The sequence below is a fragment of the Sus scrofa genome, chromosome 12 (genome assembly GCF_000003025.6).
Source record: "Sus scrofa isolate TJ Tabasco breed Duroc chromosome 12, Sscrofa11.1, whole genome shotgun sequence".
In the NCBI taxonomy this organism is placed as follows: Eukaryota; Metazoa; Chordata; class Mammalia; order Artiodactyla; family Suidae; genus Sus; species Sus scrofa.
In genome coordinates, this window is record NC_010454.4 from 48,028,702 (window position 1) to 48,049,091 (window position 20,390).

At 46.8% G+C, this 20,390-nt stretch overlaps 1 protein-coding gene across 1 annotated transcript in view; it reads left to right on the plus strand.

Moving 5' to 3' along the window:
* The window catches only part of RPA1 (replication protein A1), a 39,093-nt gene extending 19,050 nt beyond the window's left edge, over nucleotides 1-20,043 (plus strand). The window contains exons 6-17 of the mRNA XM_003131822.4: nucleotides 216-308; nucleotides 3,099-3,231; nucleotides 4,939-5,041; nucleotides 6,344-6,412; nucleotides 6,554-6,746; nucleotides 6,882-7,021; nucleotides 7,618-7,766; nucleotides 9,989-10,121; nucleotides 12,508-12,684; nucleotides 14,673-14,780; nucleotides 17,351-17,437; nucleotides 19,050-20,043. Coding sequence (XP_003131870.1) covers nucleotides 216-308; nucleotides 3,099-3,231; nucleotides 4,939-5,041; nucleotides 6,344-6,412; nucleotides 6,554-6,746; nucleotides 6,882-7,021; nucleotides 7,618-7,766; nucleotides 9,989-10,121; nucleotides 12,508-12,684; nucleotides 14,673-14,780; nucleotides 17,351-17,437; nucleotides 19,050-19,154 — 1,490 coding nt within the window. The 3' untranslated portion in view covers nucleotides 19,155-20,043. The remainder of the gene's footprint in view (nucleotides 1-215; nucleotides 309-3,098; nucleotides 3,232-4,938; nucleotides 5,042-6,343; nucleotides 6,413-6,553; nucleotides 6,747-6,881; nucleotides 7,022-7,617; nucleotides 7,767-9,988; nucleotides 10,122-12,507; nucleotides 12,685-14,672; nucleotides 14,781-17,350; nucleotides 17,438-19,049) is intronic.

The following is a 20,390-nucleotide window of genomic DNA, read 5'->3' on the forward strand; positions in this document are numbered from 1 at the left end:
GCTGGCCTTTTAGGGAATGAAAACAAAAGTGAACCCCTGGCACATGCGCCGCGTGCAGTTGAGCGCCCCAGCGTGAATTCTATGAATTCTGACCTGCTCAAGTCTTTGACACAATCACTGATTTGTACGTCCTCAGAGTATTTCTTCGACTTAAGTTTAAATCTTTTGACCCAAATTAGTGGCACTAAAATGGTCTCTCTCCTCTTGATCATCAGGACACGGACAGCAGCCAGTTGTTCCTCCTCCCGTCTCAGCAGCCAGCCCACCAACCAGCAACCCCCAGCAACAGAACGGGAGCTCGGGAGTGGGTAAGGCTGCCGCACGAGGACGCGTGCCCATTACGTGTGGCAGGCGTTTGAATGTTGCTTTGAAATCTAATCTGGTATTAAAGGGAGTTTTCCAAATGCCATTCATGACAGTTGCTTCTTGCAAAGAATAATTCTAATTCTCATCGCAAAGCGCGTGATTGAAAAAAATGGCTGGTCTTTTCATGATACTTAATATGCTTTTTTTTTTTTTTTTTTTAAATCAGAATGATACACTGTTCTCTGTTACTAGTGTATCTGGTACTTTCTCACTCACATCCTCTAGACTCTGTGAATTTACATACCTTTTTAATTCTCCCCTTTTAACTCTCTAGGACCCGCTTATTAAATCTGGCTCGTCTCTTCTGAGTTTTGTATTTGGAGCTCTTGGGGGTATTTATCTTAGCTTGAAGACAGCATCATTTATGTTGGTCCTAGGTCCTGCTTCTCAGTCTCACAGATGAGAAATAGTTTCTTCCTCCTTAACTTTCTCTCCAGCAGGTGCTGAGAGGCTGTGATGGCATCCTTTGGTTTATTTTCCGGCCGTTGCTTTAGGGTCCTCTTCCTGTGGGATGCCACCAGTGAGAATTATGATCTCTAAAATTTGGTTGGAATTTTTATTTTTAGAGTTCCTTCTTCTGTCACAGCTTTACATACACCCCTCTCTCCCCTCCCCTCCGCTATTAATTTCTGTGTACTCAAACTATGTACTGTTGAAGCGGGGGTGGGGTGGAATGGATTATCTAAAATAGTAGATATTCTAAAAGTCACTTCTTGGGAGGAAATACAAATAGTATGTTATTCTCCCCACTACCACCCCCGTCCCTGATTTGTATTTCCACTGGTCTGTCTTTGGCTTATATTGAGATTTATTTTAAAAATTAGTGTTCCCTAAACACATAACTGGGTGGTGAAAGAAAAAGGACCAGAAGGAGTTCCTGTTGTGGCTCAGCGGGTTAAGAACCCAGCTAGTATCCATGAGGTTGAGGGTTCAATCCCTGGCCTCGCTCAGTGGGTTAGGGATCTGGTGTTGCCACAAGCTGTGGTGTAGGTGGCAGACGCAGCTCGGATCCCATATAACTGTGGCTGTGGTGTAGGCTGGCAGCAGCAGCTCCAGTTCAAACCCTAGTCTGGGAACTTCCATATGCCACAGATGCAGCCTGAAAAAAGAAGAAAGAAAAGGAACTGGAAGTAAGTTGAGGAGAAGCTGCCAGCATGAAAACTGGATGTGTGTGTGTGTGTGTGTGTGTTACATAATTGTATATTGTGTACTAGATATAGATACGCACATACATAGGTGTTCAAGAGAGTATGTGTGCTTCCTTGCGTCATCTTGAGGTAGTTGTTACTGTTGTGAGTGTAGACATTGCTTGATGCCCCAGTTTGAAGAGAAAATTTTAAGATCTGGGGCAGTCTGTGTATATTTTTTACTAAGTGCTACAAATACCTAGAAGAGTGTGGTACGTGCTGCGAAAACGCAATAAATAAATGCTGAATAATAGTAGATTTACATTTCTAGCCAGATGCCGTTCTGAAGAAATGTTTTGTTATAGAAGATATGAAAAATCATTGGACTAAATCATCTTTTCCGAATTTGGAGGTGGAAGCCTCGGAAACAGCATGCACGTAGGGGACGTCGTCTGCTCCCAGGCTTTACGTGATTACCTGTTCTTCCCGAGTGCCAGGCAGCTGCTTAGGCTTAGATAAAGGAGGCAAGAAGGGGCCACGGCAGCCAGCCACCTACTTGTCATGAACGGAAAACTGATTCTTGCTCTTTGCTCCCAACTAAACCCATCCCATAGACTGCATTCTAGACCTTCTGTTCTTGTCAGACCAGTTGAGAACTGGGAATTTTCTAGGGATGTTGGGAGGCGACATATTTGTGATGGATGTCCTTCACCTCAGGCGGCTCATCCACTGTGTCCGTTAATTCCTAGGCTTTCCTTTAGCTTTTTCTCTTAGGCAACTAGTGACTTGTCAGATTTACCAGTCAGGAGGGTCGATTTTTTTCTCTGAACCCATCACCTTGCCTGTTGCCACAGGGGCAGCTGGAAGAGGGTTGAGCTCCCAAAACAGCAGTGTCTGGATTCCTTACTGTTGTTATCGTGACCTTAGGGCCTCAGTCAGCAGTAGAGTCGCGAACATCTGTGTGCCCAGCCTTCATTCTGGATCTGTCTCCAGCCTCCTGTTTCAGTCTGTTTGATCTCCAGATCCCTTGATTATGTATTTACTTATTTAAAAAAAAAATATATATATATATATATATATATGTATAGTCTTTTTAGGGCCACGCCCATGACATATGGAGGTTCCCAGGCTAGGGGTCGAATTGGAGCTACAGTTGCCAGCCTACACCAGAGCCACAGCCACGCAGGATCCAAGCCACGTCTGTGACTACACCACAGCTCACGGCAATGCCTGATCCTTAACCCACTAAGGGAGGCCAGGAATCGAATCTGCGTCCTCGTGGATACTAGCCAGAGTCATTTCCGCTGAGCCAGAACGGACACTCTCTCTTGATTATTTAAAAGGAAAAGGCTTGGAGTTTCCTGGTAGCTCAGCAGGTTAAGGTTCCTGTGTTGTCTTTGCTGTGGTGTGGGTTCGATCCCTGGCCCAGGAACTTTTGCATGCCTTGGGTGTGGCCAAAAAAAACTGTAATAAAATAAAAGGAAAAACTGCCTCTCATTTTGTATGATGTCACCAGTGACACCTCAGTAATTGAGAGTTATTAGGAAACTTACTATAAAATTTCAATAGAATAATGATTGTTCCTCTTTGTGTTTGTTTTTAAAGGTTCCACTGTATCTAAGGCTTATGGTGCCTCAAAGATATTTGGAAAAGCTGGAGCTACCAGTGTAGTGAACAGCTCTGGGGGAACACAGGCCAAAGTGGTCCCCATTGCCAGCCTCACCCCTTACCAGTCCAAGTGAGTTATTTCATGGAATAAGTTTAGAAGGTACTTACAAAAGAGTATATAGTAAGTTATTATGGGCTCTTGAATTACTTTTGTGTGAACTTCAGGGTTGCCACACATAGAATAGGTTTCCTCTTTTTTTTCCAAATGGGAAGAAATTACAAATTGTGGCAACCATGATTTCTCTTATAATAAAGAACAGCAGAAAGAGCAGTCTGGGGAGTTCCCGTCATGGCTCAGTGGTAATGAACCCAACTAGTATCCATGAGGAAACAGGTTCAATCCCTGGCTTTGCTCAGTGGGTTAAGGATCTGGTGTTGCTGTGAGCTGTGGTGTAGGTCGCAGACTCAGCTCGGATCCCAAGTTGCTGTGGCTGTGGCGTAGGCCGGTAGCAGCAGCTGCAATTGGACCCCTAGCCTGGGAACTTCCATGTGCTGTGGGTGCAGCCCGAAAAAGACAACCCCCCCCCAAAAAAAGAGCAATCTGCCATAGCCCATGGAGTTTCATTCATTTTAAAAAAGAATTTGAGGAGTTCCCATCGTGGCGCAGTGGTTAACGAATCTGACTAGGCACCATGAGGTTGCGGGTTCTGTCCCTGCCCTTGCTCTGTGGGTTGACCATCCGGCGTTGCCGTGAGCTGTGGTGTAAGTTGTAGATGCGGCTCGGATCCCGCGTTGCTGTGGCTCTGGCGTAGGCCGGTGGCTACAGCTGCAATTTGACCCCTGTCCTGGGAACCTCCATATGCCTCGAGAGTGGCCCGAGAAATGGCAAAAAGACAAAAATAAATAAAATAAAAAAAATAAAAAAGAATTTGAAATTTAAAAGATTTAATGCTTGAAGAATCAGTTGATAGTCTCATGAGTAAAAATAAATATTCTAAATCTGAAGGTATTTTATTTTCTCATCGTATAAACAGGTGACTTGTAGTCTTAAAAGTATTACTGGGGTGTAGGTGGCTAAAAGAATCTGTACTATTTGTATCAATATTTCTTTTATATGACTTCTTACCATTAAACATTAATTTTTGCACTTTAAATTTAGGGAGTACTCTTTTCAGAATTCTTTCAGCTATGTTTTTATTTATTCTTCAATGCTTGGTAAGATCGGGGTAACCTGCTCCCCTGTGAGATAATGAGTGAGGTGCCTCGTGTCCTCAGTGCCTCTGCTCAGGATGGACGCCGGGTCCGGGTGTCAGAGCTCGTGCCTCCTTTTTTAGGGGCCTCTGTCTGAGGCCCTGTTGCTTGCGGGTGTTTTCTGCTGGTGGCTGAACCAACACCGTGTTCCACACCCTTGTATTTACTCAGTGTGTCGGAAACGAGGCAGAAGCCCGACATCAGGTGTATCAGTTCCCATAATCGAAAGCGGTGGCAAAATATAATTGCTGGTATGACTGCCTTTTCTCGCTTAGAACCTTTTATCAAGGGGATATTGTTGCCTTGGTGATGCTTTTTGGAGAAGGGAGAGCGTTTATAAATTTACTTATTTGACAGGAGAATGAGTCAGTGTTAAATCACCTTGCATGTTTTACTCTTTGCTTATTCTATAAACTGTCAAACCTGGATGTCATCGTGGGGTTTTAATTAGCTGCGTTAAAATACAGCTTCCACTGGAGAGTGGAATATGCATAAAGGAAGAAGGGCTACCGGAAGATGGTGGGGAACCTTTCAGATCTTTCGCAAGTGAGACTCCGAACACTAATATTGTCTACTTGGTTTTCAGGTGGACCATTTGTGCTCGTGTTACCAACAAAAGTCAGATCCGTACCTGGAGCAATTCCCGAGGGGAAGGGAAGCTTTTCTCTATAGAACTAGTTGATGAAAGCGTGAGTATTTGTCGCATGGGAAAGAGGATTTGACTCTGTGAGAAACAGAAGGCTCATCTCTGTGCAGGCCTGTGAGGTGGGAAACCACAGTAGGCCAAGAGGAAACGTGATGCTTCTTGTTAGTTTTCCTCTCTCGCAGTCTTTTGATGCTGCCTGGGGGCAGAGGGTTAAAGTCCTAAATAAAATCCTTGGTCTCAAACGAAAGCATTTATAAAAGCAGAAGGTAGTTTTCCAAATGTAAGTAGCCTCATGGGCAGTAGAAAGCAGAGACAGTCTGACTCGCTGGCAGGCTTAGTTGAAACCCTAGGAGGTGTTGTCTGCTTAAGAGCCAAGTGGGGTGTTGGGCCGCAGCAGCGTGATAAGTGATTGGTTTTGTGGGGATGGATTCTGGCTCTGCAGACTCTTAGCTGCTTTACCTAAAACCAAACCGTGATGAAAAAAAGAAAATCCAAGGTGTAGAATCTTGACAAAGTCTTGTCATGCTATTTCCCTGTCCATTAGTTTTATCTATAATTCCTAATATATATTTCATGCAGTCTTTTCAAAACTGCTGCAAATTGCTGCATATTTCAAACTGCAATATCCTATTGGTTCAGACCTCCAAGAGGGCCAAAAAAAAAAAAGTTTATTTTCATTTTTGAAAGACAGGATGACATCCCAAATGTATTGACTGTGATGGCAGAATCAGTGTCAGTACTTAATTTTTTTTTTCTTTCTTTTTTCTTTTTGACTAAATTATTGATCTAATCTGTCTGTCAGTTGGCTAAAAATCCCGACGTTTATTTAAGTTTCTTCTCCATCTGTGGCATTTTGACTGATGGGAAAGTAAAAGTGAAAATCAAATCAAAAGCAACTTGAAAATACGACTTGTTTTAGCATTTCTGGCAACGGCTCTTGACTATGAAGTAATTCCTCGCTTAGTGCAAACTTGAAGGAAGCCCGTGAATCACTTTGCTTCAGCACGCCTCCCTGGGGCCTTCAGCCCGTCACTCCACGTTCAAAATCGTTTTATGTTTGTGGTCAGAGTGTTAAACTCACAATCGGGTTGGCTGGTTTTGGTTTTTTGTTTTTCCCGTTGCAGGTTTCAGACTCGCGGTTAATGAAGCTCAGGCACAGAATCGGCTAGTTAAGCTTAGGTTGTTTTTCACTGGGGTGAATAACTCGAATATCTGACTATAAAATGTGTGCTTCTGGGGTGACTGTGCTGCTGCTTTAAAGACGTCATAGGGAGGCCGAGGCATCCAGTTTTTCGCTGGTAAACTGGAACTGCCCAAGGCTCACCGCCCTCTCTTGCTCCTGCAGGGCGAAATCAGAGCCACTGCGTTCAACGAGCAAGTGGACAAGTTCTTTCCCCTTATTGACGTGAACAAGGTACCGGCGCGTCGGGTCCAGAACGGAGCCGGTTGGGTGGCGGGGCCGGGGCGAGGGGAGTCCGGTCCATTGGCGAGCTGCCTGAGGGTCCCGGGTTTTTATTTCTGATTTGATGGACGATGGTGGCTTGGCCTCTTGCAGGTCTATTACTTCTCTAAAGGCACCCTGAAGATTGCCAACAAACAATTTACGGCTGTCAAAAACGACTACGAGATGACCTTCAGTAATGAGACTTCTGTCATGCCCTGTGAGGACGGCCATCATTTACCCACAGTTCAGTTTGATTTCACAGGGATCGCCGACCTGGAGAACAAGTCGAAAGACTCCCTCGTAGGTAAGTCTGGGCCTGAGAAGCGAAGGTGGCGGCGCGGGCGCAGGGTGGGACTTGCGGGCCTGTTCTTCACCCTCTGGTCCCGCCAGAGGGGGAGGCTTGACAGTGTCTTGCTGAAACGTCGTGCCTGTGTTTTAGACATAATTGGGATCTGCAAGAACTACGAAGATGTCACCAAAATCACAGTGAAGTCTACCAACCGAGAAGTTTCCAAGAGAAATATCTATTTGATGGACATGTCGGGGAAGGTGGTGAATGCGACTCTGTGGGGAGAAGACGTAAGTACTGCCTTGGAGCTCCGGGGCCGTGCGGAAAGGTGGAGACACACGAGCCCCAGGAGCTGTGGGGCTTTGGCCGTGTCAGCCGGTGTAGACCCTCCCTAGTGAAGGATCGGGCTGTCTGGGGAGTGTCTGAAACATTTATTTGATTTACTTGTGTGAGATGTGCTCTGATTTATGGAATTTGCATTGTGGCTCAGTGGGTTAAGAACCTGACATAGCGTCTGTGAGGACGTGGGTTCAATCCCTGGCCTCAAATAGGTTGAAGATGGGGCTAGGATCCCACATGGCTGTGGCTGTGGTGTAGGCCGCCAGCTGCAGCTCCAATTCGACCCCTAGCTTGGGAACTTCCATATGCCCCAGGCGCGGCCCTAAAAAGGAAAAAGAGAGAAGAGATTTGCTCTGATTTGGGTTTTACATACTGAAATGCTCTTTTCCCCAACTTTAGGCGAGATTCGCCGTATCTCTGAGCAGATGCTAGGTTACCTAGCGTAGACTGCGTGAATCATGCGTTGCACTTGCTCTTCCGGGGCCCTCCTCTTGTTTCCTTTTGTTCTTCCTGCCAGTGACACTTGTTTGTGTTTGTTGCTCTGCAGGCTGATAAATTTGATGGTTCTAGGCAGCCCGTGATGGCTATCAAAGGAGCCAGAGTCTCTGATTTTGGTGGACGGAGCCTCTCCATACTGTCTTCCAGCACAGTCATTGTGAATCCTGACATCCCAGAGGCCTATAAGCTTCGTGGATGGTAGGTTTTATGGGGCTAAACGCAGGGGTTACTTGAGCCTGCGCTTGGAGAAGGGCCGGTCCTCTTGGTTCCCACGGTCAGTATGTGAGCCGTCTGCTGAGCAGAGGGCCTCGGTACTAAGTGGAGCTGTTCCCGTGTTTCTGGGAGGCGTCAGGCCTTCTGAGAGGATGGCGTTAAAGCCCCTATACTGACACACCTGTAATCCCGTGACGAACCTGGAGAATCGCAGGGAGCAATGAGAATGGGAGCGCCGCCCGCCAACCTGGATCCTGCCGAAGCAGATAAGGCCAGGCAGGCAGGAGCAGTTGTGTGCCAGAGCTCTGTGAGCAGAAGGCCTCCCTCTTTCCAGGGTTCAAAGCTACGGGCTTCTGTGTTGGGGGGTGGGGAGAAAGTGCTGTCTTGCTGCGTGTGGTCTCTGGTGCCGGTCGCACCTTCTAGTGTGTATTCACTGGACCTTGATGCAGCGCGGCGGGCACAATGGGCTTTTGTTGCCGTAATGCTGTTCACAAAGCACTCGGGGAATGAGGAGCGCCTACTAAAATCTCCTCGCTCTGTCTTGCTTCTTCGGGTGTTAAAAGGAGCCCTTCAAACTGAAACATGGAATGCGAGCCCTGGCGTGTTCTGGGAAAGCCCTTGAACTAGCTTGAGCTTAAATCATTTGTGTAGCTGCCGTCAGTGGGGCAGTGTGTGTTGTTTCCATCCATGTCTTAGGGTTTGAGTGACTAAAGAGACACATGCTCCCCACTTTTGCTTGGGTCTAATGGGAACCAGCAGCACTAGTATTTGAACAGTCTCATGAAACATCTGCTGGAGTGATCATGTCACTTAAGCCAGCCTCAGAAATGCGGTCCACATGGATCTGTGTTGAATTATCCTGGTAGCTGGCATTGCGTTCGGAGGCGGGGCCCATTAATTAAATCTGACCAGAAGCAACCACTGCTTTGTTTGTCCTTGGTGCCTGATTTTCCTTCGGGCTCAGGGGCTCGACCCAAGGTTAATCGCCTGCCCACATGAAGGTCTTCTTCCCTCGCTCGTCGGCAACTGCGACCCCGGTCAATGGAGAGCGACATGGCTGTCCCCAGAGTAGAACCACGTGGCATGGATCAGAGAGAAGCTTCAGTGAACACGCTCCACCTGGGCGCGGACTGGAGGCGTTTGGATCTCGGTGGTAGCCGGGCCGCGCTTTTCCTGAGAGCAGAGCTCCGTCTCTCCCTGCTCTGTTGACTCCTGATGAGCTGTCTTTGGTGGCAAATGTCTCCTTGGAGTTTTCGAAACCATCAGCGTGTGTAACCGGTCGTGGTGAAACAGATTTATGGACCTTGCCGTCCTCTGTGACGGATGGAGCCGCTCCCCGGACAGAACAAGAAGGCAGTTGTCTGCGGCTCAGGGCAGCGTCCTCGCTGTCCCGTGGTCTCTTTTTAAGCAGCCTGTTCTGTGTGTGGTTAGCTTCCAGTTATCCTCCTGGGTGACACTGGCATGTTTTTAATCTCAGACGGAGTCTTCCCTGCGCAAGGATGTTTCTGAGACCACTTCCTCTCGGGCCCCCCCTTCCTTCACCTCAGCTGAGACATGATCAAGACATGTAAACAATTTTAATAAGAATTTCAATTAATTTTAGCTTTAATATTGGCATAAGTAAAATCTCACTAAGAAGGTAAATCGGTGAGGCAACAGATAAATATCCTCTATTACTCTGAGTTATATAATCCTTTGAAATTCTGTCTGGCTCAAAAGATCTTTCACCGTGGGAACATGTCTCGCTACCCTGTTAAAAATGTCAGCTTCCCCTTTCTATCCTGATACATTTCAGGGGTGATAAGAATGCAGCTGTTGACCAAGAATGAGCGTCAGCAGCCCAAAGAACGATACCAGAGCTCTCCATCACTGGTTTTTTGTTGTTGACTTTTCCAGGTTGCGGTTTTTTAGACCCTGGGCCCTCTGGCCAGGGTTGATATGCAAGGCTTATTCAAGAAGAGGTTCTGTGGTCTTTGGCACTGTCTTTCTTGACCACTGGGGGGCATCAAAGCAGTTGAGATAAAAAGAGGTCATTCCCTTTCTTCAGCAGACTTAAGGTACAAGGAGGAAGATACCAACTTCAGCCCACGTGGCTGGCTGTGACCTAGAGAAACGGGGCGGGTTGTGGACAGCCTGCATCTGGCACCCAGAAACAAGTATCATATTCAGTACGTGTAAGTGCCTGTTACTCTCTATTTATTTTTCAGGTTTGACTCAGAAGGACAAGCCTTAGATGGCGTTTCCATCTCTGATCTGAAGAGTGGAGGCATAGGAGGGAGCAACACCAACTGGAAAACTTTATATGAGGTTAAATCGGAGAACCTGGGCCAAGGTGACAAGGTACCTGCATCCCTAACTTTCTTCACGAAAGCACGTAAAGTGTGCAAGAGGATGGGTCCTTAAAGCTGATTTTGGGTACCAGCTGGTAGTCCTTCACTCAGAGCCTCTGCATCTTACCTGGAGCTCTGACCAGAGCGTGGCTGTGATGGTTGAGGGTGGCGGCCAGAGTGAGGGAGCCGTGCCCTCCAGGAGGAGTACGTTTCTGCATCTCTTAGGTAGGTTGGGGCAGAGAGGTCGGTTAAGAGCTCTGACTTAGGAAGTTCCCTAAGTTGTGGCTCAGCGGTAATGAACCCAGCTATTATCCATGAGGATGTGGGTTCGATCTATGGCCTCACTCAGTGGGTAGAGCATCCGCGTTGCCATGAGCTATGGTGTAGGTCACAGGCGTGGCTTGGATCCTACGTGGCTGTGGCTGTGGTGTAGGCCGGCAGCTACAGCTCTGATTCAGCCTCTAGCCTGGGAACCTCCATATGCTGTAGGTGCGGCCCTAAAAAAAGCAAAAAAAATAAATAAATAAATAAAAAGCTCTGACTTAGAGGGTTGTGTAGTTTTTAGAGATATCTTAATGAAACAGCAGTAACCAAGTTGCGTATTATAATATGAACTGCCTTCCTGTCTGTATTCTTTTCTGTGATGGTTCCTGCAAATTGAAATGCCCACTTACCAAGACGGTGGTTTTTTGAGGTTAGCATCAGACACTGGGGCGGTTCACGTGTACTCTTCCTGGCCATAGAATATTAACCTCTCCTGGGCTGAGCGTTGCCTATATTCTCAGACAAGAATTGGCTCTGGAAAAAAAAAAAAAAAAAAAAGAATTGGCTCTGGCATTGGACTTCGTTGCAGACTTCCCTTTCAATGTTTGTATTTAATGACCCACCTCCCATCTTGATCTAAACCTGTAATCTGTCAGCAGTTAAATATTTAAATCACTTATTTCTCCTTTATGCTCCCAAACCAGTAATACCTGCTTCATTATTTTCATATTATACAATATAGTTTTTATTCCTTATTGTCTCATTTCGCTGTACTCTCTTATCCATCGTTGTCACTGACTGCAACTTATGCTGCTATTAAACAGCCTCCTGAGAATCAAACACAGGATATCTTTTAGGGTTCTGTTGTCAACCAATTTCTCTCTCAGATCTAAAGGTAGATAATTAATATGTAATAAGAGATTAGGCCTAGAGAGTACTTATTTGCACCCAAACTTTGAAGTCACATTTTGAATCTGTACCTTCCATGACCTAGAAATACAGAAAAACCCATCAGGCATTCTCCTAAGAGACTCCCCTTCTCTAGAGTCTTTTTCTTTTCTTTTCTTTTCTTTCTTTATGAACCCACAGCATGTGGAAATTCCTGGGCCAGGGATTGAACCCTCATTGCAGCAATGATCACACCGGCTCCTTAGCCCACTGGGCCACCAGGGAACTCCTAGAGTCTTTGAGACTGAGGCTTTCTTTGTCCAAGCTCTTTAAACGTGCACCTTATTGTTTGGCCTCTTTTGGTCTGAAACATCAGGAAGACCCAGGGGCTGCTGACCTGGCCCTGAACTCAGAGTGCACCCAGACGAACTGCTCAAAAAGTATTCATCCCATATCCTTTCCGTGAGAGTTCGAAAGCAAAGCACATAGCAGCAGCAGAAAGCCCACGCCTGTGACTTAGTCCATGCTGCATTTACCTATCAGTGACGCCACCACTTTGGAGCCACTTGGTCACTTTTTTTGCATTCTTCCTACCGAATTCGATGGCTTGGGCCATGTTCACAAACAAGCCCACGTGCCACATCCCCCTGTTGTGAACGAAAGTGTGTTGAAACCCAGCAGCCCGTCTCATCTCCATACTTTCTGGTGACAGTCTCGCATCACAGCAGCAGAGTGAGTAGCTGCAACAGAGACGGTGACCACATGGCTTGTAAAGCCTACAAATAGTTACCGTCTGGCTTTTTACAGAGTACGTTTGCTGACCTCTGGCAAAACAGAGGTAAAGGTGAATCTGGGCCCTAGGAATCCCTGCCATTGTTTTTAATGTGGGAGGAATGTGGTTGAACAGAGTTATGTTAGATTTTCCTGCGCTGCTCTGTATTTCCTGGTTCTACTACCTTTGGAAGGTCAGGGGAACAGGAGGGACTTCTCTGGAAGTCCTTGTCTTTCATATGGTCAGTTTCAGCTTTCATTAATTAATTTAGGGTAATCTAGAATACACTCTTTCATCGCAAGGGAACATGCTTTGCAACTTGGTTTATTACTTGTGGAGTCAGCACAAGCGATTTGCTGATTTGCATTGTTCCCGGTAATGACGTTGTGACGGTGAGTTTGGAGACGTGAACACCGATGTGTGAGGCGCGCAGGCCTGTGCCCGGCTCTCACGGCCCTCTTCTCTCTTGAAGCCCGACTATTTCAGTGCTGTGGCCACCGTGGTGTATCTTCGCAAAGAGAACTGTATGTACCAGGCCTGCCCAACGCAGGACTGCAACAAGAAGGTGATCGATCAGCAGAATGGGTTGTACCGCTGCGAGAAGTGTGACAGCGAATTCCCCAACTTCAAGTACCGCATGATCCTGTCGGTAAGTAGATCAGGTCGATGGGGACCCCTGGGGTCTTTCCTGTGTCCCTCCCGACTGCCAGGCACCAAAAGGGGCACCTGCAAAAACAAGATCAGCGAGTTTGCAGGTGAGGAAGCTCGAGGGCTCATTATTGTTCTGTGAATACAGAGGGAGGGGCCTTTCACTCCACTGCAGAGCAGTCCCCGTTCTCCTGCTAAAAGCTTTTTTTCATACTTGAAAGTTGCATTTAGCTGCCTGGCTGGTTTCAGCCTGCTGTGCGTGTGCATACGCGTCTTCCTCCGCTTAGAGTCGAGTCACGTCCACAAAACCCTCCGAGGTTGAAAATGCACTTAGAGCACCTTACCCACTGGACCTCATAGCTGAGCCCCGCCTCCCTGCAACGTGCTCAGAACACTTAGGCTAGCCTGCGGCGGGGCAGAGCCATCTAACACAAAGCCTGTTTTTAAATAAAGTGTCCAATAGCTCATGCAGTGTATCGTGTACTGTGCCGAGAGGGAGAAACAGAATGGTTGTAAGTGTGTAAGTGAGCAACCCCCCCACCCAGTGTCGTGAGAGAGTAGCATCCAGCACGCCCCCAAGCCGGAGAGGAGATCGGAATTCAAAGTGTGGTTCCTACCGAATGTGCATCGCTTTCACACCATCGCGAAGCTGAAAGATCTTCTTCAGCTGGGGACGGGCACTGGTGGATACTTGCCTGCTAACTGTTATAAAGATACATTTTTATAAAGCCCAGCATACGATACATTCCCTTATAAATGTGTGTGCTTTTAACCTTTTCTTGTTACCTAATTTTTCATCATAACTTTGTGCGTGTGGCCATGCGTGTGGCGTGTGAAAGTTCCCAGGCCAGGGATCAGATCAACCTCGAGCCACCGCAGTGACAATGCTGAGTCCTTAACTGCTACAACCACCAGGAAACTCCTTATCATAACTTTTGATATTAAAGTTCCATATATACACAAAGTGAATATGTTGGGAATTGAAAAAAATGATGCATTTTTTTAAAAAAAACTTTGGCGTTCCCTGGAGGGGCTAGCAGGTTAAGGATCTGGCATTGTCACTGCTGTGGCATGGGTTTGATCCTGGCTCAGGAAATTCTGCATGCCGTGGGCATAGCCAAAAAAAAAGCCTTTGTTCTCTATGTTCTCTAATTCTCTTTTTTTTTTTTTTTTTTCTTTTCTTTCTCTCTTTTTTTTTTACTGCTACACCTGAGGCATGTGGAAGTTCCCAGGCTAGGGGTCAAGTTGGAGCCACAGCTGAAACCTACCCCACAGCCACAGCAACACCAGATCCTTAACCCACAGAGCAAGGCCAGGGATCAAACTTGCATCCTCAGAGAGACAATGTCAGGTCCTTAACCTGCTGAGCTATAGTGGGAACTCCTATTCGCTATTTCTCCTGAGCCTTTTACTTTAGGAAAATGGATTCTTTGTGATCCACTTTCTTTTTGACGCTCCCCTATTTAATTTTACATTAAAATTACATTAACAGATTGCTCACTTCTGTTGCTGTGTAAGTTTGGTGGCTAGATGGCTCTTAGTTCAGGCTTTCAAATTGTCTGGGATCCTTAGCAGTGACTGAGAGCTGTGTTGCGGAGCACCTCCCGGTGCCTGAAAGATGTACGGTGTAAAATGCAGGTTCTTTCAAAACCTTTGGCCAAAGGCCATTGCAGCTGGAGGGGCATTAAGTCCATGGTGCTCGGATTCTGCATCTCAAGGAGGTTGGCCAAGCTGTGTCTCCACTGAGATCTGAAGTCACACATCCACGTCACATCGTGTTTCTGCCTGTGATCCAGACTGTATTACGTGTTAAACTCTTCTCTCGGGTACTTTCCACATTCTTTGGAAAGAATATAGCATAGCATATATAGTAGAAATGGCTTTTTTCCCTAGAAATTATTTTACTGAGTAGAAACAATCGCCCAGTCTCCTTAGGTTGTCTTCCTTTTATTATTTCTCTGCTGAAATAATGCAGAGTTTGTTTTTTAGGTAAATATTGCCGATTTTCAAGAGAATCAATGGGTCACATGTTTCCAGGAGTCTGCAGAAGCCATCCTTGGGCAAAGCACTGCTTATCTTGGGGAGCTAAAGGAGAAGGTGGGCCATGTCTTTGATCATTCTTGTAAGAGTTCCCATTGCTGGAACACCTGTTTTGTTTTTTCTCTTTAATGTTTTTTGGTTTGTTGCTTTCGAGTGTTGTATAATTTCTCACTGATGATTGAGAGCTCGTCCGATTCTCATTGTTCATCTTGGATGTGCTAACCATGAAGTTATGACGTAATATATATATATAATGCTTTAAAAGCAGCACTTTCCAAGTATAAACCACTTTTCTCTCCTGTTGCTGTTAGCACGCCAAGAGGTGTTATGCCTGCAGTCATTTGAGATCTGGGAGGTGTCTTCTGAAATAACCCGCAATACAGATGGGCCCTTTTAATGTAATGAACACCTTCCTGAAAAGCTGAGTCAAATCCTGGTTTAAGTTCACGTATAGGCTCTGTGCTATTTCAAGTCCTCAGATGTAATTCTTAATGAATGGACTTTCTTTCATAAGGTAACTTTGTCTATTTCATTTTTATAAATTAGTATTTTCACATATTAGTTTTAGTTCATTCAGGGAATAGATTGCTAATTATCCTAACCATAGGAAAGATGTTTTTTCAGATAAACTGTGCAGAGACCAATAAATTAGCGTCTATCTATAGATTCCCCCCCAGTTCCTCCAAATCAGAGTACTTATAAAAATCACTAAGAGAAAAGGATTTATCATTTGTTTTGATGTGTGTGTGTTTTCATTCCTTTCTCCTGTTTTATTTGCCTCTTTTTTTTTTTTTTTTTTTTCCCTATTTTGGGGCCACACCCGAGGCATAGAAAAGTTCCCAGGCTAGGGGTTGAATCAGAGCTACAGCTGCCAGCCTACACCACAGCCACACCACCACCAGATCCAAGCCGTGTCTGCGACCTATACCCCAGCTCACGGCAACGCTGGATCCTTAACCCACTGAGCGAGGCCAGGCATCGAACCTGTATCCTCATGGGTCCTGGTTGGGTTCGTTACCGCTGTGCCGCAGCAGGAACTCCCTCTATGTCTTTTTGAAATTGTCCGCGAGCTCTGAAAATAATCCCAACAAGTCCTTTTACAGAAATAACTGGAATTGACTTGAAAGTATGATGGTATCTTTTATCTGTTTTGCCTGCTCCTCTATTTTCATATCAGATTTTAAGGCTCGAGGCAGCCTTTCAGGATTTTTTATGAGCTTATTACATTTGACTAGTTTTACTGCCGGTGAATGAGGACGTATAGAAACTCTTCCCTCAGGAACTGTGATATTCTTGGAGTGTGCGCTCCGCGCTCTGACTAAGCCTGAAAGAATGATAGCAGCTGGTATGACTTTCTGACGGTTTAACACATTGTTTTATTTACATACCCGAAAGCCTAAGGACTGTGTGTGTGTGTGAAGTAACCTTTATACAAAAGAGTTCTCTCTGTAACAGAGCTATTTTCATGTTCCACGTGGCTCGCAGAGATAATACTTGACGGATATGCACTATTAATTTTATATATAAGTTCTTGTACATTTACTTTATGCCTATTTATATAAAATGCTTTCTCTAATCCCTCTCTGTTTTCCAGACTTGTTCAGGGGGTGGGGAGTAACTCAGTAAATGTTGTTACAGTTGTACAACTTTTTTTTTTTTAATGCAAAAGCTTAATCAAACAGTATTGGAGGGGTGAGCGGAAGAGGGCGCGAGGACTTTGGTGTTTAAACTTTCCCTAAAACCTTCCCACGTTTCCCGTCTTCCCCACTTGCCCACCAAATCAGAGCTGTAAAGACGGAGGCTGAAATAACGTCTGCGACCACTGGAACGTTTTTCTGAGTGTTTTAATCTGCGATGAAGATGCTGAGCCTCAGCTCCATCCCATGACAGACTTTGAAAGTTCAGAAACATGTTTCCTGAGAGTGTCGCCCTTTTTTCTTCCCTTGCAGTAAAACAGCAGTTTGAAGCATTTTTTCGGTATAAGTTGAGCGGCTTTAACACCTTCACACTGTTGTGCAACCACCACCCTCGTCCTCCTCTAGAACTTTCCCTCCTCCTCCGCCGGAACTGTATTCCCATTAAATACCAGCTCTCCACTGCCCCTGGCGACCATCTTTCTACTTTCTCTCACTATGAATTTGACTTCTCTAGGTAGAGGATTTTATGTGTGTTTTTTTTTGGTCTTTTCTAGGGCCGCTCCCGAAGCATATGGAGGTTCCCGGGCTAGGGGTCCAATTGGATCTGTAGCTGCCGGCCTACACCCACAGCCACAGCAACACCAGATCCGTACTGGGTCTGTGACCTACACCACAGCAACGCCGGATCCTTAACCCACGGAGCGAGGCCAGGGATCGAACCTGCAACCTCACAGTTCCTAGTCGGATTCGTTTCCGCCGCGCCATGGCGGGGAACTCCGGATTTTGATTTTTAGTAAAACTCTACCTAAACAGTTTTGCGTGATGAAATGTTGCCTCTAGGTTAGTCATTCCTAAGCAAGTTCAAACCCCGGGGGCGGGGGGGGATCATTTTCTCAGAAGATTTTCCTCCAGGTCTTTTCAAACATCTTACAGGTATTTTCAGGTGGCCTGGTAGTTTCCATGCCTACAGCTTTACATTTGTTTTTGCAGAACGAGCAAGCCTTTGAGGAAGTTTTCCAGAACGCCAACTTCCGGTCTTTCACCTTCAGGATCAGAGTCAAACTGGAGACCTACAACGTGAGTCACCTCGCCCGCGGGACCCGAGGGTCAGCAGCGGGAAGCCGCCGCTCGGGACCCTCAGCACCGACAGGGCGGGAGCTGTCAGGGCATTGCTTGCGGGGTCCCGGCCCCGGCGCTCAGAACCCCGCGTCGGTTCCTCGTGGAATCTTCCCGCCACAGAGGTGCCATGATCGTCCCCGTTTTCAGATGAGGAAACAGCCTTCAGGAAGCCTGAAGGGCTTGTCTAGTGTCACGCGCCTGGGGAAACGTGCTGTGTGGCCTCTTCCGTTCAAACTTGGAGGTTTTTGGTTTGGGTCCTGACAAAATGGACACCAGTCTTCCACAAGTCAGTATGTGGGAGTTCCCATCGTGGCTCAGTGATAACGAACCCAACTAGGATCCATGAGGACCCGGGTTCCATCCCTGGCCTCGCTCAGCGGGTTAAGGATCCGGCGTTGCTGTCAGTGGTGTAGGCCGCAGCTGCAGCTCCGAACCTCCCTATGCCGCAGGCTCGGCTCTAAAAAAAAAAATAAAGTCAAGATGTGAAACGAAGACCACATGTAGTTAAAACCACCTTGAGGCATTCCTTAAGTTGCTCTGAACGTCATGTGGTTGTAAAGTCGTGGGGAAAAGCCTTTCTGGAAGACTTGCTCCCGTCAGACCCTGTTCTGCACATTTCCTTTACTCACCTGAGCTCGCTTGATGGGGGGTGTCGTGACCCTGTAGGTGGGAACTGCTGTTACCCCGTTTTACCGGTGAGAAAGCGCAGGCATACAGGGAATAGATAACTTGCCTGAATTCACATGCTGGCAAGTGGCAGACCGGGTCACGGCGCCCAGGCAGTCCAGCCTCAGGGCTTTGCCCTCAACCGTGTGTAGGGGTGAGACCGTGTTCAGCACTCAGGCAGCACGCTGGGGCGTGCGAGCCCCCGAGCCAGCCTCACCCCCTTCTGCCTCGAGGCACCTTCCAACCTAGTGAACGGGCGAGGAGGGAGGATTTGGAAAATGTTCTCTGCTTGTTTCAGCATTTGCTCCTCCTGTTTTCTTGTCCTTACTACCTCCTGATAGATAGGCTTGGTTTTGTGAGCATTAAATGAGACAAGGACTCAGATGTCAGTGGCATGACGTCCGAGTGGGATGGGATCAGAACAAGCAAGGGTCACGAGGGCCCTGCGTGGTGCGGACAGGGAAGGTGAGGGCAGCCTCTCGGGGGCTGAGACGGGCCCAGGGTGGGTCTCCCTCGTGTCCCCACACCCGCTTTCAGAGCCAGCTGAGTGGCTTAGGAAGGCTCTGTCTTCTCTGGGCTCCTGTTTCTCCTGCGTAAAGAAACTAGATTGATGTAAACCAGCTATAATGGAAAAAAATAAAAAATTATATAAAAGAAAAAAAAAACTAGATTGAACTTGATGAGCCCTCTGAGGTCATCGAACTTGGAGACTAGGCTTCTGAGTGTTTGGGAGCAGGAGGAAAGGGGGGAAGGGGCCTGTGTCGACGGGAGACCTCTGTCCCCTCCCCCCCGCCCCCGAGCTCCCACCACCGTCGTGCCTTTATTGGAATGACTGGACTCTGAATCGTGTCTCGGATTTCTCTCTCTGGCTCTCCGTCCACAAACTGCTTTTCTCTTTTCAAAGGATGAGTCTCGAATTAAGGGCACTGTGATGGACGTGAAGCCCGTGGACTACAAAGAATATGGCAGAAGGCTGATCATGAGCATCCGCAAAAACGCAGCCATGTGAGACGCGACAGAAGCGTGAAGACACAGAGCTGAAGCAGCTCGATACCCCCGATCCCGCGTGGCAGGTCCCCGTTGGCTGCACGGACCTGAGAGCCTCTGTGGTGGACTCGGCCGTCGCCTCTCTTGTGCACAGCCGGAAGCCACTGGCAGCCAAGGGAAATTCGCTCGGTGGTGTGCGGTGTCAACCGTGTCAGACCCCGGGGTCGGCCGGCGGGTCGTGTAGTAACAGTCACTCCTTCTGTCTTCAGGCTTTTGTCAGTTTTATTAAGATTTCATTATCTTCAACGAGGAATTATGTCACGAGTAATTGACCCTGAATCTGCAGGCAGTGAAATAAATTATGTAAGTAGCGTTTCCGCTTCTCCCGTGGTGACACGCTCACAACGTGGGTCCCTTCTCGGGAGGGAGAGCCGAGACGTGGCCGTGCGGAGGATCCTGGGACTTCCAGTGAGGGTGTCTTCCTAGAATTCAAAGGCTCTCTTTCTAGAGGTGCCACATAGTCGTTAATGCTTGGAATGGCAACGGGGTAGAATTATTAATCAAAGTCGTATCTTTTATATCTGAAGAAGATCCTTCCTTCAGGGTTTAATAGGCTGAGTCAGATGGGTCTGATATTAATCAAAATCGTCTCCTCTGAGGAAGGCTGATGAGCATTGACTTGCATCCCCAAGGGACATCCAGACAACTACAAAGCATTGCTTTCGTTTTCCCTGCCATTAATATTGCATTTTGGTTGGTGGATTCACGCCTCTCCTACCTGTATGTATTTCTTGCATGTGGATGTTTCTTTTCTTGATTAGAGCCATGTTAAATAGTAGGGATTAGGAAGGGAGAAGCCCTCTGTTCCCTTGCTTTGTTTAATAATAAACAGTATATTCTCTGCTCCCGAATCCTCCTTTCTTTGAATGCAAAGGGTTCTTATAACTGGAAAGCAATTAATTAGCCTTCATAATAAATGTTCACTTGGGGGAGATGTGAACTCACTACAAACTCGAAGATGAGTCCAAAGCATGGCGATCCTTCTTCCTAATGTTTGCAACCCTGAAATGCATCTTTAAAAGAATGAAAACACCCCAAACAAAAAGCCATTGTGCCCGGGAATGCTGATGATCTGGCACTTTGGGATTTTATTGATGTTTACACAGCCGTCTTAATACCAACCAGGCTTTGAAATGTGAACAGACAGTGAGCTGGTGAGAAAACAGTAATTATGCTATGGGGCCTTTCAGTCAGCCGG